Source organism: Dermacentor andersoni, chromosome 5, assembly GCF_023375885.2.
Source record: "Dermacentor andersoni chromosome 5, qqDerAnde1_hic_scaffold, whole genome shotgun sequence".
NCBI lineage: Eukaryota > Metazoa > Arthropoda > Arachnida > Ixodida > Ixodidae > Dermacentor > Dermacentor andersoni.
This window is the reverse complement of record NC_092818.1, coordinates 44,232,823-44,249,213: the sequence shown is the minus strand read 5'-3', so window position 1 is coordinate 44,249,213 and position 16,391 is coordinate 44,232,823. Positions and strand designations below refer to the sequence as shown.

Here is a 16,391-nt window from a genome sequence, read left to right as displayed (position 1 = left end):
CCACGGAACAGCATCTCTTTTGCACCTTTCTCTCACTTCAGCTTTTCTTACACCGTGTATGTGAAGGTCATTGTGTTGTGCTGCTCTACTGAGTACAACTGCAATGTATGCATGAATTCAACATCCTCGCAAAACCAGCACTCGGCAAAGTTTTGAAGCTGGCCGTGCTTGATGAAAATTGCAGAAAAGCACTTACCAGTGGTAGTACTATATTTGTTAAACACATTATTAATGAATCGTAATACAAATCAATGCAATGCATGACATTAGCACTCTTTATGCTCTTGTGGTAAGAAAACTTTATACAGTTTCCCGTGCCAGTTCACTTAACAAATAATACTGCACTGCTAAATTCAGTTTATTTACAACTGGGTTTGAGAAGCACTTAGTAAATGCTTGGCTGTAACTTTTACACTTTATCTGCAGTTTTCATTTTGTGTCGTCTTGTTTAGTATAAGTATACTTATGCAGCTTCATTCGCGATTGAAACTGTGCAGTGTCGTGTTTGATCACATGCGGTCACGCCAAGTTTATGTATGAGGTCAAAGCTACACTGAAGATACTACACTGTAGCATTTTGTCTGCCGTCCCTTTGTGAAAAGTGGAATGAACTTTCCTTCATCTATTCTTTCATTCCTCATTTATGAGTAGCACTTTGTCCATGCCTCTGTTCAAAGCGCAATGCCCCGCTCTTTTCCTTGCCTGCTTGTACAGCCAGGAGATGCAAAGAATGGAGTCACTGGGGCGGGTGGTGCCAAGCACAAGCACCTGAGTCTGGCGGAGACCAACCTGACCATGGAGATTGCTCAGCTGTTGCTGTCCCTCCTGCATGCTTGGGGTCTCGACAACGACCTAGACAAGGCAAGGTTATCAGTTTGGTGTGAGCCCGTGGTTAGGTTGGATATGTAACCTTGTTAAGAGGAAGCTTTAGCTCAGAAGCTCCTATCTAAATCTGCGTGGCAACAGAGAAATCGTTCTTTCTCTGCAACCACTGCACCGAATTTGATGGGGCTTGCTGCATTTAAGAGGAAAGGTCAAAATATAGGGACTCTAAGGACATTGATGATTTATCATGAATAATTTAAAACTGCTAAATTTTAGAAACTCAACTATCAGTTTACAACTCTGTGACTTGGTAGCAAAATAAGATTTTGCAGGGTTGTCAACTGCGCTTGATTATACATCTAAAGCAGACAAAATTGATATATCACACACCACTGTGAAATATAACACTCATTCATGAGTTGTGCTTTTGAAAAATTTTCGTAAACTTTGTAACAATTTCACACAAATTGTAAATTCATATATTGAATCTATCCTCTTTAGATGTTCTAACAGATGCAGTGTACAGAACTATGATATCTCTCTTTAATGCAATGTTATTGATTTGCAAACTTTGTGCTCCAAATTTTGTTTGAACTTATCAATTTTTCTGAAAATTCCTGGCCCTCAATCATAATTCTGCTTCCTAGAGTCACTAGAATTTAACGTTTTCTCTCAAGTGCAACAAATTTCATTCAAAATGCCCCAGTGATTGTCTTGTAAAATCAGTTCTGCATTTTACATGCATTTGGATAGGGAAATCAGAGTCGGGCCTGAGCTAAAGCTTCCTCTTAAGAGGTCATCTTGAGATTGTTATAGTACACCCACAAAAAGCATGCAAACAGTAAGTACATGGGACAACACACAGCACAATGTGCATTCTTTCTCGTGTACCCTTCTGTACTCGTGGTTGAGAGCATGCCCTTCAATAACTTTGTTGCGATTAGGGTCCTTAAAAGGGTCATCCGGAAGTACCATAAGCATTCCTAGATTTAAAGCCTGTCATATTTCCTTACGTCTGAAGCAACTGAGCCCCGTTCCTTTTTTCGTTCGAAATGATGGAACGCCAACAAAACATTTCGTATTAAACTTTTTTTATCCTAGATGTGAAACCCTATTTTTTTTATTGGAATACCCTCAGGGCTCAAAAGGCATTACAGAGCGGGTGAGTAAACTGTGTTCATACAATTGTAATAATGGAAACAACATTGTTATACATGAAATAAAATAGAAGAATAGTAATTAACTGAGCAGGTTATCCAGCTGCTAGCAGAGCTCAATAACAGATGCCTTCAATGACAATACCGTAAGCAACACTGTTGTACATGTATAACAGGAAGCGGAATTTACAAATAGTAGCGCAGGTTATCCTGAGAAGTGCTCAATGACGGCGCCCTTGAATAACTGTGCATCTTCAATGCTGGCGATGGTGCTGGGAAGGTGGTTCCATTCTGAACTAGCCTTGGCTGTAAATGAATCCTGAAACAGGATAGTACGGCAAAAAGGAATGGCGACCTTATACTGGTGATCAGTGCGGGATAAAAAATATGATGGTTGTGATAAAAGTTCGTGTTTCAATGACTGGTTCAAGAAAAACATTTTGTGAAAGAGACAAAGACGTGATCTTTTTCTTCTTAAAAGTAAGTTAGGAAGGCCAATATTAGATTTCATCAGTGGGACACTGGCAGTACGGGAATACTTTGATCAAATAAAGCGAGCTGAACGATTCTGAACAGATTCTATTGTATCTGCAAGGCTATGTAAGCCCAGATCCCAGACAGCAGATGCATACTCAAGTTTAGATCTAATCTGCATTTGATATAGTAATAATGTTGAACGGCCTGGTGCTTCAGAAAAATTTCGACGTAGGTATCCTAGTGCACGATTAGCATTGCTAATGATATAATTAACATGCATATGCCATGAGAGGTCGTTTGTTATGTGCACACCAAGATACTTATAGGAGGTTACTTGCCCTAGTAATGTGCCATCAATCTTACAAGCAAGGAATTTGGTGGTGTTAGAAAGGTGAGAGAATGTCATACTCTTACATTTATTAGTATTCAGAGTCATGAACCATTTGCTACACCAGTTAGAAATACTGTCCAAGTTAGACTGGAGGACAGAATAGTCAGATTCGTTAATTACTTTATGATAAACAACACAGTTGTCAGCAAACAATGTTATATTGGAAGTAATTGTGTCAGGAAGGTCATTTATATGTATTAGGAAAAGTAGAGGGCCCAAAACGAACCCTTGCGGAAACGCCTGAACTTACTTTGCAAAAATTCGAGTCACTGTTGTTCCTGGTTACGTATTGTGAGCGATTAGTCAAAAAACAGTCAATTCATTTTAAGATATTAGGATCAGTATTTAGAATGCTCAATGTGTAAAGAAGTAATTGGTGGGTTACTTTATCAAACACTTTGGCAAAGTCTAGAAAGATGCTGTCAACAACTGAGTCTTTGTCTAAAACTGGTGCTATGCAATCAGTAAATGGTAAAACTGCGTATCGCAGGAATAATACTTACGAAAGCTGTGCTGAGATTCGCTAAAAAAAGAGTTCTTTTCCAAAAATGACATAAAATGAATAGATTACGTGTTCGAGAAGTTTACAGGGGAAGCTTGTTAAAGAAATAGGTCTGTGATTGTGAGGTGACTGGGGGTTACCAGATTTAAAAACAGGAACCACCTTCTGCACTTTCCAACTGTCTGGAATTTCAGAGCACTGTAAGACTGTATGAAAAGCTGATGCAGAAAGATAAGTATGCTTTACTATTTTTTTAAATCGTTGAGTTGATGTTATCAACACCACAGCTGGATGACAATTTCAATCTGCAAATTAACTTGGCAATGCTCGAAAAATCAGTGATCACAGGATTCATGGGAACAAATTCGCAATCGTGAAGTGGTGGTGGTACAATAGCAAGGCACTCTGAAAGTGATTTCGCAAACACTTCATTTAACACATGGTATCAGTCTTCTCTGCGTACGGCATCGTCATCAAAATTTGTAAGAAATATCACTTTTCTTTTTTCTAGGTTTAATGCTATTCCAAAACCTTGATGGGTTGGTGGTCAGGAGGAAAGGAAGTGTGTGATTAAAGAAAACCTGTCTGGCCTTTCTGATAGTGGCACTATCATGTGGCTTGGCCAACACAGTATGATGTCGTGTAGACGGCCCATTGACTTGTAAGTGCTTGTTGATGGCTGCTAGAAAATTCTGCACAATGATTCTGAGAAACATAATGCGCTGAATGAGTGTGAATATGCGAGCGTTAAACATAGCTCAATGCATGAAACGTTGAGCAACTGAGAAACTTGCATGACTTCATTCAAGAAACACTTAAGCTTCCAGGCCATCTCCACTCTGGGCTATGAATGGTGCTGTGGGAGAGGACTAAAAATTAAATAGGCGACAGATTAAAACTGCAATCTAGAGTACCCCCTTGCACTAACTGTAGCTAGGCAACATTAGCTTGTGTAAACGGTCGCACATCATCTGTGAACACATAATTTTTCTCCAGTACAAAAGTGCTGTGGAAGGCCCTTCTCATTCACATATTTTCATGCGCTGACCACAAAAAAGTTTCGCGTGAAACTATCAGTTCACTTCATACAGCTTCCTTCGCCCCACTCCTGAAAAGATGCATCCTGACTCTTTTGTCTATTTCTTTATTACTTTCACGTGGTCTTCTCCTTCTTCTTTATTATTATTATTTATTTTTTCTGTGTGAAATGACATGCATTTTGTGCCACTGATGTTCCCCATTATCTGCTGTTTCACCATACACATCTTGAATGTAGATATACTTATGTTGAAAATTGCTTTCTTTTTGTCATAACTATTGTAGCTGTATATTTCTGTCACATTTTCTGTACTATAATCTGATGTTTGCATGCCTCTGTATCCCGCCCTTATATAAATGCTTCTGGGCCTTTAAGAAGGAAATAATTGAAACGAAATGAAATTGGACCAAGCGTTAGTTATAGCTATAGTTATTTGCAAGTATTACGACACATGGTCTTGCAGTGCAAATTTAGATCAGACCGAGCGAGTGTTCACTGTACCCGGACCCACTATGCTGGCTCAGCAACTATGGCGTTTCACTGCTGAGCACGAGGTTGCAGGTTTGATTCCCACTTGTGGTGGCCACATTGGGGGCATGATGTGGTCACTAGGCAAGAAATGCTCTTATACCTAAATTTAGGTGCTTGTTTAACAAAACCCAGGTGTTCAGAATTAATCTGGAGCCCTCCGCCACATCACTTAAACCTCAGTAAACCTCAACTGTAAGCCTCCTTGTTAGATCTTTTAGTGAAGAGGCAGCATTGCCGAGGGAATGCAGTGGTTTTGGATTCGATCCCTGGCTCAAGGCCTTGTTTTTGTACAACTGCAAAGTCTGTTTTTTGGAGACACTAAAACGCTCCCCTCTGTAGTGCTATAATACTGCCAGGTGAATGCCAGTATTCAATTGACTTTCAGTTCACTTCATTTCTGCATTTCATACAAAAAGAAGAAATGTGGATATGAGATAGAAAAAGCAAGTCTGAACTACCTTGCAGAACAAGGTTGACAGACAGTGAATCAAGTTTTAAAATATGACATAGCTCTGAAAAAAACATGGAATACGTAATAAGCATCACAGACCACAAGACAGGTTCATACAAAAAGGCAGTATTGACAAAAACTATCTTGCTGCTGCATGGGAGCATATGCAATAAGAAAACAGTATCAGCATATTGGCTTTAGTGCTGAAGGGGAAGAAGGTATATTTATTTTAAGAAAAAAAGCAGTATTGGTGATTGTATTCTGGTTCAACACAATACTGTTTCTGAATGAAAAAATAAAACGATACAAACAATAAATTAAAATTTGGTGGTGCATAAATGTTCTGTAAATGTTTGGCGATGTTAATGCATTTAGCAATCCACCTTCTTATGCGTGTGCAATTGATGATGGGGTATGTTTTCTGCTGTGTAACAATATGTTACAATGATTATTATAAAAAGCCAGACATACACAGTGATCCAATTTGGCGTGAAAGGAAAACTTTTAAATCCCGACACGGATGGATACTGCAAAGTGCGTGAAGTGTTGTAAGAATGCTAATCGCATTGAAACCTGATCTCTCAATGATTAACACTAGTTTAAGGTTAAGTTAAAACTTACCGATGGGGTGCGATATGTGCAGGCGTGCGAAGGCACACTGGGCCTGCTCTGCCCCATGCGACCCATCTGCTTTGGCCTGCTGTCACGAGGCAGCCACATGAGCCTGCTGCTGCCCACCCACACTTACCGCATGCTGCCCCCTTCCCATGAGGCAGCACCAATCAGGTAGCAGTACTTGGATTACACTCCTGCTCTTGTGTTGTACCACGGGCAAAGCACTTGGAACGCGTAACGCACTTAGGACGGGATGGCAGCGAGAGGGACGTGTACAAGGTATAGCTTTTTATTTGCTGTACATGTCCCTTTCTCCCAACGATCCCCTCCCAAGCGCGCTGAACGTAAGTTTAGGTATGATGTACCAATTTGCCCAAATCCACATTCTGTGAAGCTCGTGGAGGTTGTCGTGGAGCTCGTGGAAACTTCTTAACATTTGCTGTTTACTGGGCTACCGGCACCGTGGATGGTAGCAGCAAAGCTGGTAGCGACACCTCGTGACGCTTTGTCCAACTACGATGTGTTTGAAAAATGTTTGTGTCGCACGAGTGTTCTCGTCGAAGAAAAATCATAAAAGGACTGCACATTAACATTCGTGTCGCTACCAACGCTTTACAGCAGCAGTTAAGTAGAATATGGTAGGTCACTGAAGTATTAGCTTTGTGTGATGTCTGGTTAAACTCTTTGCCACAAGGTGGGGCTCTGTAACCCGGTAAAATGTAAGCGGAAAGAATTTTGTGGATACACTGAAACTCTCTAATATCATGTGATACGTGCCAGTTGAAGACCGCGCTTATCCGCCAAACTTTATTAGTATGTTTTCATTGTTACAATATCACATGAGTGACCTCAGATCTTGTTTGTTCACTGTGTTTGGGGCAGCGACTTGGGAAGGGGAGGAAACGGCAGCATTTTCGTCTTGCTTTTTTTGTCTATTTTTTGTTGTTGTTGAAAAAAACACATTGTGCTTTCTATACTTTATTTGTAAAAAATTCATGAGATGTTAACCTCATATTGAACCCTTGTAAAAAGTTCATTGGCCCAGTCAAGCTGTCCATAACAGCGTTTAGCCAACGAACCTCTCCAGAATCTATTCTTTCTAGGAAATAAAAATGGTTTGATTTGATTTAATATTATTGATGGAATATTTTGTTGCCATACATCTCTTGCACTGTAGTACATTTAGCCTACATGGCTACTGAAGCTGATTGCTCTCTAATAGCTTATACAAACGCTAATTATGTGTGTGCTTCGTCTGTTAATTTTATAAAGTGTGCACACACACACAAGAAAAGCATGAAACACCTGAAGCTGAATTTTCAGCGAATCACATTTATTACTCTTGAGATTTGCAAAATTTTTATTCACAAAAGTATCCGTGCTCCAAGTTCTCTTTAAAAGTGCATGCAAAAAAAACCTTTGTGATTAAAATATGGCATAAAACAATAACAAAACAGTAGCAGCTTTATTCTTTCCATCTTTTTACCCTCAGCTGCAGATTCAGTGTAGAAGAAAAAAAAGGGAAAGCTGTCTAACAGGAATCGCACGAGCATAAGCACGCGAGATGCGTGCATACATAAAGCGCCCCGCCCTTGGGCTCTGCTTTTAATGCAGTATCACATGAAAACTGAGCCCTTTCATCAGGGCAGTGTACATGAAATGAGAAATGTTATTTTTGTACTATGTACAAACATGTACAGTAGATATACATATGAACAGTTCTACATTTTTAATTGCAATAGGTACGAAGAGCAATACTCCACAGGTGTAATTGCAGCATTTGTATTATATACAAATTATGACAAAGCAATGCATCGGTTTACAAGTGAAAACTTATGGTTTAGCAGTCCTCCTTGCGGTCACACGAAGCTCAATGACATACCCAGTCTTTTTATTTTCTGCTTGAGAGCTTGCTTACAACCTACATTCCGATCTGCTCTATGCATTAAAACAAACAGCACTCGAAAGGGACGTTGAAGAGTTGTGTGCAGAACACCGCAGTATGCATTGCTCGCTGCAGAATGATTCTTAAATGCGCACAAGCTTATTCAAGGCAGTGCCGCTTCATCATACGGCTCTGAATGGCCCACCTGTGGACTTGCATCTGAGAATTCAAGGCAGAGGTAATGAGCAGAGAGAGGAAAGGAGAGAGATGGACAAATACTTGGGGCATGCAGTCTGCTCGAAATTTCAAAGGTATGATGACAGGTGCACCCTTTACTGATTGCCTCAAAGACCAAAAGTGGTTCAGCACTCCTGGTGATAAATTCTTTGATCACATCTTCTAAGCTGAGTATGGCGGTCCTTTTCTTGTGAATGTGCAAAGTGAGACTAGGTGTTAGCCTCCTCTGCGTCAGGCGGTTCCACAAATAACTTTTCATTCGGGGTAAAATGGTGGGCGTTTTGCCGAAGGTACAAACGCAGGTACAGAAAAAAGAAGTTGCATGTGTTTGATGACTTGGTCTAGCAGCTCGTGGACTTGTTTAGATTTTGCCTGAAGAGTCTTTGAAATGCTTTCAGTTCATAAAGACTCAACATTGGGCAAAATGGAAGGAAAAAGTAAGAACTGTGCTGAGAGACTGCTTAGATGAAAATCGGCTGTGTGCACACCTAATGCTGTGTTGAGGTCGTCAGCCGAGAATTGTCTTTCTCTGGCGGCGTCAACCAGTGTGTCTTCTAATTTCGCTAGCTGCTCCATGCCAGGCTGATTGAAGCACTGCAGCACTTCACTCATAATATGGTCAATCGCCTCAAATTATTCTTTGCTCAATGCTGCTTGAAGATCGAGCACAACTGGTGGAAGAGACATGCTGGATATCTCAAACCTTATTGGCAGTTTTGTAGGCCTTCCACTACGAGACTTCTTCAGACCTAGCCAAGTTGCAACAGCGCTTGTGCGGTCCCACAACTCCTGAAACACAGTTTCAGACTGCACGCTGGAGATTGACTCGTACAGTCTCTGCAGCTTCTTTCACACCTGCAGCACAAAACGTGGAGCACTGGAGGACCCTTGTTAGTTTCTCACACATACCAAAGAGAGCCATGGAGGTATTTATCCTCAACAACTTTTCAAACTTTCCCAGGGGTTTTTGGTATCCCTTCAAAATGGTTTTGCTGTTGTCTGCCTACAAGCCTGTTCCCTGAAGGATCTTACTCAGTGTTTCTTGGACTGTGGCATAGTTCTCAGTGAACCTTTTCATCGGCTTTACCCTGACTGTCCATCTCATTAGGCACAGTGGCCGAAGGCTATTTGTCATTGACTCTGGCTCATCCGAAGGATCCCCTACTGAGAGAAGAACAACAGATGAATAAACACATTTGAAAAGATCTTTTACGGTACTTTCACACACATGAGCACATAAATACACACACATATAAACATGAATACACATAAATACACATGAGCACAGAAGTGCTCCCATCTCCTTGACTGGGTGTCATTGTGGCAGTATTGTGGAGTGCTGGTGGTGTAGGTGTTCTTCATGTAAGGGAAGCGATACCCCTCCTCCTCCCCTCCCATTTGATGGGGCTGCAGATTTGCCTCATAGTGTCTGGTACGAAACAAACGGCAGAGTATGAAAAGCAGGCAGCTCAGAATGGTGGAACTGTGTGTGTCGATGAATAGCACATATGTCAGTAGGTACATGTGAATAAGCTGTTGATAGTAGCACCCACCTTTGTATGTTTTGCTGTTTTTGTGTCCATTGATTAATTTGCACTAAGCTACCGTGGTCAGAGAGGAGGCTTGGCAAACAAGAAAGGACACCTTACACGGCGTTACAAGCCCTACACGGCATGTCAAAGCGTTCAAGGCTGCCAGAAATGTTGGCACACCTGTGCGTATGTCGCATTCGTGTATAGTCGCACCGACAACACCATCCGAGCAGTGCAAGCATAATGCTAATAAGCCTTGTTGTTGCTGTCAGGGTTTCCCCATTTGGGCAAAACTGACAATTTCTTTTACTGAAAATGGACTACAGATGGAAAACAGCCAAAGACTGAGCAAGTTTCAAGAATTTTTATCGAGGCACTGCTGCCCCAATATTGTGTGCGTATGCATCTCAGCAGCAAGAACTGTGAAGCTTATCACACACAGACTCACGCTCTCTCTCTCTCCCTCTGTGTGTGTGTGAAAACTATGCTGGGGTTTAAGCATGTAATTAAAAATAAATGGAAGTTTGGATTTCATTTTTCTCTTCTTATAATGAACTTATTACCATGAAATTTATGAAAATATTGTTTTGAAAAAGTGTCGACATTTGGGCGAGTTGGTACTGGTTGAACAACTTGAAGGGGCAGCGCAAGACGACGAAGACAGAAGGCAGGAACATGCAGGACAGCGCTGGACACATACACAGGACAACAGACAGGACACCTTTTTGTTGTCCTGTGTGTTGCTGCCTTCTGTCTTCGTTGTCTTGCGCTGCCCCTTCAAGTTGTTTTGAAAGAATGTTTTGCCAGTCTAAACTGGTTAAGTGTTTTATGTTAGTGCCTCTTCAACTATAGTCGACTTCTGGTTATCCATTTTATTCCACATTCTTTTCTGCAATATCATATCTTAGTTCCGATCATAAACTTGGCCCTTATTCACTTATTCACAAAGCTATCTTGTGAGAGCGTTTCCTATTTTGCCTGTGCTCGAGCACCGATGACTCATGATGGCAATTGGCATGGTGATGAGACAGTTGGCTTTGCAAAGGCTAGGCCCTGACAGAACTTTTGTGTTATCACGCATACATTGCTCTGCTGTTTGATGGTGACTGCTTTACACCAGGTAAGCACTGTTACAGTGTTATCGTTCAACACAAGACGCGTCTACATGTATTCGAAATTTCCCGAATGTTGTGAATTCTGTGGAAAAGGTCTTGTCTAATCAGATTGTGCACAGAGTGCGAATAGTGATTTGCCCATCTCGAAGGTACTCAAGCACCATCAATTACACGGAAATGTATAATGTATCATGTATGCAAAATAACTGGCACACTTGACCCACGGATCACATTGCAATGATCCACAGCTGTGCTCACTGCTATTGTGCTTTGAGTGTCACTTGATTTAGTGTGCACATGTTTGCCAAATAAAAGGTTAGATTCATGGCTCACCATCTGACAGTGCTTGGTTTCTTTGTCCGTATACAATGTGGCAATATCAAAGTAGTTCTGTGAATGCGAATCCCGAATTGAAGGAATTGGAATCAACTGTCGCTTCACATTCCCAGCCAGTGTAATTTGACATCCTCACCAGCAATACCAAATTAACTAGCATGAACGACACAAAGGTTAGCAGTGAGGTTTGTTTACTCTTCCTACCTGTGCACGCCATCTCTAACTGTCCTGCATATGTTAAATTGAATTTGTGGACATTGTCATGTCTGTTCCCACCTGGAAGAATTTCTTCTCATTCCAATCATAGTCATGTATGTTTACCATGTAACTCACGAGTTGATCCATACAAATAATCATTCCTTGTATATACTATAGCATGATGGAATAGCCCAAGTCCGCAAGGTTTCACTGACACTGCAGCTCGACACCTTCCCAACAAAAATTTTGAATTGTATCTTTTGCTAGTTGCATTTTTGGTTTTGTTCTTGTGATTGCACTAGTACACTGATTGGTGGTTGACTGTATTTCGTTGTGTCTGTGCGATTCATACCCTGCATGGGTGGAGTCGCACAGACACAACGGGGGTATGGGCTTACAGCGTGGTAAATAAAAATACTAAAACCTTTGCGGTTGGTGACAATGATACAGCAGCAGCAAGGAGCGCAAGGTGGTGACCATGCCGGTGCCCAAGGAGCAGATTGAAGAAGAGGAGCGGGCTCGGCGCTTCTCGTCGAGAGGCCACTGGGAGTTGTCGACGGCCGTCACAACCAACCACCTGCTGTCAGTGATTGCCCTGGCCAACACGCTCATGTCCATGAACAGTGCCACCTTTGTGCCCGACCAGGAGAAGCGCCGGAAGCTGCACAGGTGAGGTCACGCCCGCCCCTCTCCGCTCCCGGAGAGTCTCATCCCCGTGCATCCAGAAATGCACCTTCGCTTGAAGCCATCACTTGAATTGGTTTAGTCCGGCTCAAGGTGACACCTGACAGGAATTCGGCAAAGGAAATGGAAGAAGTGTTTTGGGCATGTTCGTTTCAGCCGTTATCTTGAGCTGGAATTCACACAAGTCAAGTCATGGCTTCAAGTTAACCCTTTACTGCACAATTTTCTTTTTCCTCAAAATTTTTTTTGTGGAGTTGTAGGGAAGGATATCACTACCTGTACTCCCATGGAAACTAACTTTAGCGAATTTCTGTGGTTTGAGTTTGCAAAAAAAAGGGTATGTTGCGTATTTGCAACAACGTGCAAATAATGAAGTTGGAGGTGAAAGATAGACTTAGTGCGATTCATACTCAGATGTTTATTTGCATGTGACAATCATTGATGCACCTATGATTTAGTGTGGAACAAAAAGAAGCAATTGTACTTGCTTGTGCATCACAGGTGGTTCCCACACTTCGTGCACTACGTCGTGCAGATTCCTGTGCAGCCAGGGAGCAATGCAGTGTTTTCGCGTTATTGTCAAAATTTAGAACAGAAGCACAGACGTAAGGCTGTGCCTGGGACGACGCGACACAGCAGCATGCGGATGCACCGCATCCTCTTGAAAAAAAAATCGACCAGAAAACATTTTGCACACTTATTGAATCGAAATGGATTTACACTCGTGGTTGTCGTCACTGCTGGAAAGGTTGCTGCGTTCACTATCAGGAGGACTTGCTTGGCCATAAAAGCGTTTGGGAGCCATTTCACTTTTCTGAAGAAAATAAACCATGTACACGTTGTTGCATTTGCACAACATAGCAACGTTCTGTCGCCAGGAACAAAATATTCCGAGATAACAATGTTTTTTTTAATGTACAGAGTCAGGAGGATGTGGAGCTTAGCGTAAGAATTTTTTTGGGGCTTTGTCTTATGGAGAAATACATTTACAATTGGCAAAACTCTGTGTCACTGCTCGCGGGCGCACGCAGCCTCCGCCACATTTGTTTTGATAGAAGATGCGAAGGATGAGCACAGATGGCAGCACAAGGCAGCTCGTTTTTTAAACAAATGTTGCGGAAATGCAACAATGTGTACAGGCAGCTCTAAACGGACTTTGCTTCTGTGTTTAACGCCGTTCATCGGAATGTTGCGTAAATGCAACAAGGTGCAGTAAAGGGTTAAGCGTCTGTGTGTCTGATGTCCCTTCTTTTGTCGTCGTGTTTCCCTGCGCTCAACCTCTTTGTTCAAGTTAAGGTTCATTTCTGAATACAGAGATTAGTCCTTAGCGGCAAGCTGCTTACAATCATCACGTGATTAGGATTAACTCTAAATGTATAGAATGGATGGATGCATGCTGTGAGTGTCCCCTTTAGAACAGGGTTGTGGGTTGCACCACCAAGCTCTTGTTCTTGTACTGCCTAATGTCCTACCTATGCTAAAGGAAAGGAAGAAAGAAAGAAGGAAAGAAAGAAAGAAAGAAAGAAAAAAGAACACTAATATAATTCCCATCACCAAAATTTCTTAACCCCTATTGGGAAGCAGGCCCAAGATGCCACCAGGGCCCAAGGGCTCGAGGCCGTCATCTAGGTAGAGAGGCCTAGGTCTCAAATCTGCTATGCACAAATAAAGTTTATTCCTCCTCCTCCTCCCTATTGGGAACCTTGTTTTTGTACACCTCCGTTGTTTGTCATTTGCCTACTTTTCTTCCACCAATCTTCCATTCACCTCTTACTGATCTCTATTGTGGACACGTTTACTTTTCCACTGCTCTCGCTAAACCCAAGGGCTTCAAGGAGGCCAGAGGTGCCTAAATCGACCGCTGGGCAGATATCTTCACATTCTAATAAAACATGCTCCATCGTTTCCCTAGCTTTACTGCAGCAACCACATGCTTCTTCTTCCTTCTTATGTCTCGCTTTATAAGTGCGTGTTCTAAGATATCCTGATCTCACTTCGAAAAGTAATGAGCTTCCCTGTGAGTTATCACAAATTGTTTCTTTCTTGATTTCGTTTTTTCCTCATAAGTAGCTACTCAGGGCAGGTTTCTTTTCCCTTGCCGCCACCCATGAGATTATTTCAGCCTCTCTGACTTTCCGCTTGATGTACTTTGTTGCCATGTTGCTCACCATACCGGTTCGCATACTTGCTGGTAAGCTTCCTAGTTCTTTTCCTCCACTGTTGTATAAATGTTTTCCTGTACACATATCTGAACACTCTCCCAGTCAATTTACTTTCTTCCATGTTGCTCAGTTGTTCTTGATAATCAATTTTACTCTGAGCTTCCCTCACTTCAAAACTGGTCCAGCCCATATCACCCTGCACAGCTTCATTTGTAGTCTTCCTGTGAGCGCCCAATGCGAGGCGTCCCACTGACCTTTGGTTGCCGTCGAGTTCTGATTGTGCCCATGACTTCAAGCAAACAACCGCATTTCCAAATGTAAGTCCTGGAACCATTGCACCTTTCCACATACCCCGGAGCACCTCGTACCTATTGTATCCCCATAGTGCTCTGTGCTTCATTATGGCTGCATTTCTCTTCCCCTTCACTGTTATTGTTTTTTCCAGTGTTTCCATATATCTACAGTCTACGCTCATTACAACGGACCCGCTTACATTAGACTTTCAGATATAATGGCCCAGATTTCAACCTTACGTTGTTCTACCTATTTTATTAATTCAACGAAGTTCACTTTTAACGGACCACGCTACAATGAACTATCAGCTACAGCGGACAAAATTAACGGCAATTTCTTTCAAAATCGGGCGTGTAAAACGTACTTTTGCCGTGTTGACACAGGTTGACAACTGACTTGCGAGGGTCAGCCGATGACCGTGGCTCAATATCGCACTCGCGAGAGAGGAAGGCAGGGCGAAAACGCGCCGTGTTCTTTCACGTGTGAGGCACCGGAGGAGGCAAGGGAGAGGGGGGTTTTACTCTGGCGGCTGCGCGGCCAGAAAGCGATCTGCGATGTGGACAAAGTACGCCCAGTGCCGGTAGCTTCGTATGCGCTGTGCTTTAGACGTTTAGTTCACGTTGAAGCGAGAGACAGCACGACGGTCAATTCACTCACTGCTGCTGCCACGCTTACTCACTCCAATGTTTTGACAGAGACTTTCGCGGTAATCGAGCGAGATAAAACTGCTATCCTTACTTCGCATAGCTGTCTACCAATTTAGTATCGTAATCGACGCTTTGCCTTTTGAGTGAAACTGCGACTTTTTGTTTGTTTCGCTTTTTACTTTGGGGGTTCGTCACTCGGCCTTTACAATAACATTGTTAGACATCGCCACCAAAGTTTCAGAAGTGAGGTGTTTCAGTTATTACGGACTTCGGATAAAACGGGAGATTTCTTATTACTTCATCAGGGCCCATTGCAACGAGAGCCGACTGTATTGCCTTCGTTTATCCATATACCAAGGCATTTATATTCTTTTACCCCAGGTAGAACAGTGCTTCAGCACACCCTCTATGCTAACAGACTAAAGTCAGACACCTTCAGCATATCGCTACTGATCTGCGGTTAATGGTATGATAAAAACTGCATATTAGGTATAAGTAAGTGATAACACGGGAGCATGTTACAGCGCAATACTCGGGTGGGGGTGTACACCATGTTACTAATCCTCTTTTGGTTCCCAATCTTGAGAATGAATGCTCGAGGTCTCCGGAGTTCACCACGTTGACGCTGACAGCGTGTTTCCTTCTGTGGTCCTCGGGAAAGGAAGCATATTGAGGCTCGAGAAAAAGAAAAAAAGAAACAGCGAACGTTCATACCTTTCAGTATGCTCGGAATAGAATGCTTTAGCTGTTCTGTTAGTTCCTGTCTGGTTGTTGTGCTTGAAGACTAGTATTCACTCTGCCATTAACCCTTTATGAACAAGCGTTACCTTCAGGCAACAAACCAAAAATCGTTTTTTGACTAAATGTCTTCAATCAACAGTAAATGATAGGCAGCAAGTGTCATTTGTTAGATTAGAGCAGGAACAGAAGACGAGGAAGAAAAGGCTTGGCATGTGACTTGCTTTTTTATTATTGCTATTATTGCACGGTCAGAGAAGAGAGACCAACGCAAGATCCCCGGCTATAGCAATGTCACACAGGCAATGTACAGCAAATGCAACGTACAGTGCGGCCCGCTATTAAAGGGAACACTCTAATGTACCGTTGTTACTCTGTTGGTGCTGCAGCTGCGTGCACACCCGTGAGGGAAAGTATACAGACCACAAGGTGGCCAAAAAAACAGAATTTCTTCGTAATTAACATGCATAAAGGGAAACTGATGAGTGCACTAGAAAATTCGTAATGCCAAGTTTGGACTGCAGTCTTCAATTTCAAGTTCCAATAACCAACAGAGCAGAAAGTGATTTTTATCG

General features: G+C 42.2%; 1 protein-coding gene across 4 annotated transcripts in view; it reads left to right on the top strand.

Annotated features, from left to right (window-relative positions):
- The window catches only part of Rbcn-3B (WD repeat-containing protein Rbcn-3B), a 188,248-nt gene that overhangs the window by 114,521 nt on the left and 57,336 nt on the right, over window positions 1-16,391 (top strand). For all 4 annotated transcript variants that reach the window (XM_072288168.1, XM_072288166.1, XM_072288167.1 and 1 more), the window contains 3 exons: window positions 715-861; window positions 6,017-6,159; window positions 11,742-11,960. In XM_072288168.1, the coding sequence (XP_072144269.1) occupies window positions 715-861; window positions 6,017-6,159; window positions 11,742-11,960 (509 nt within the window). The remainder of the gene's footprint in view (window positions 1-714; window positions 862-6,016; window positions 6,160-11,741; window positions 11,961-16,391) is intronic.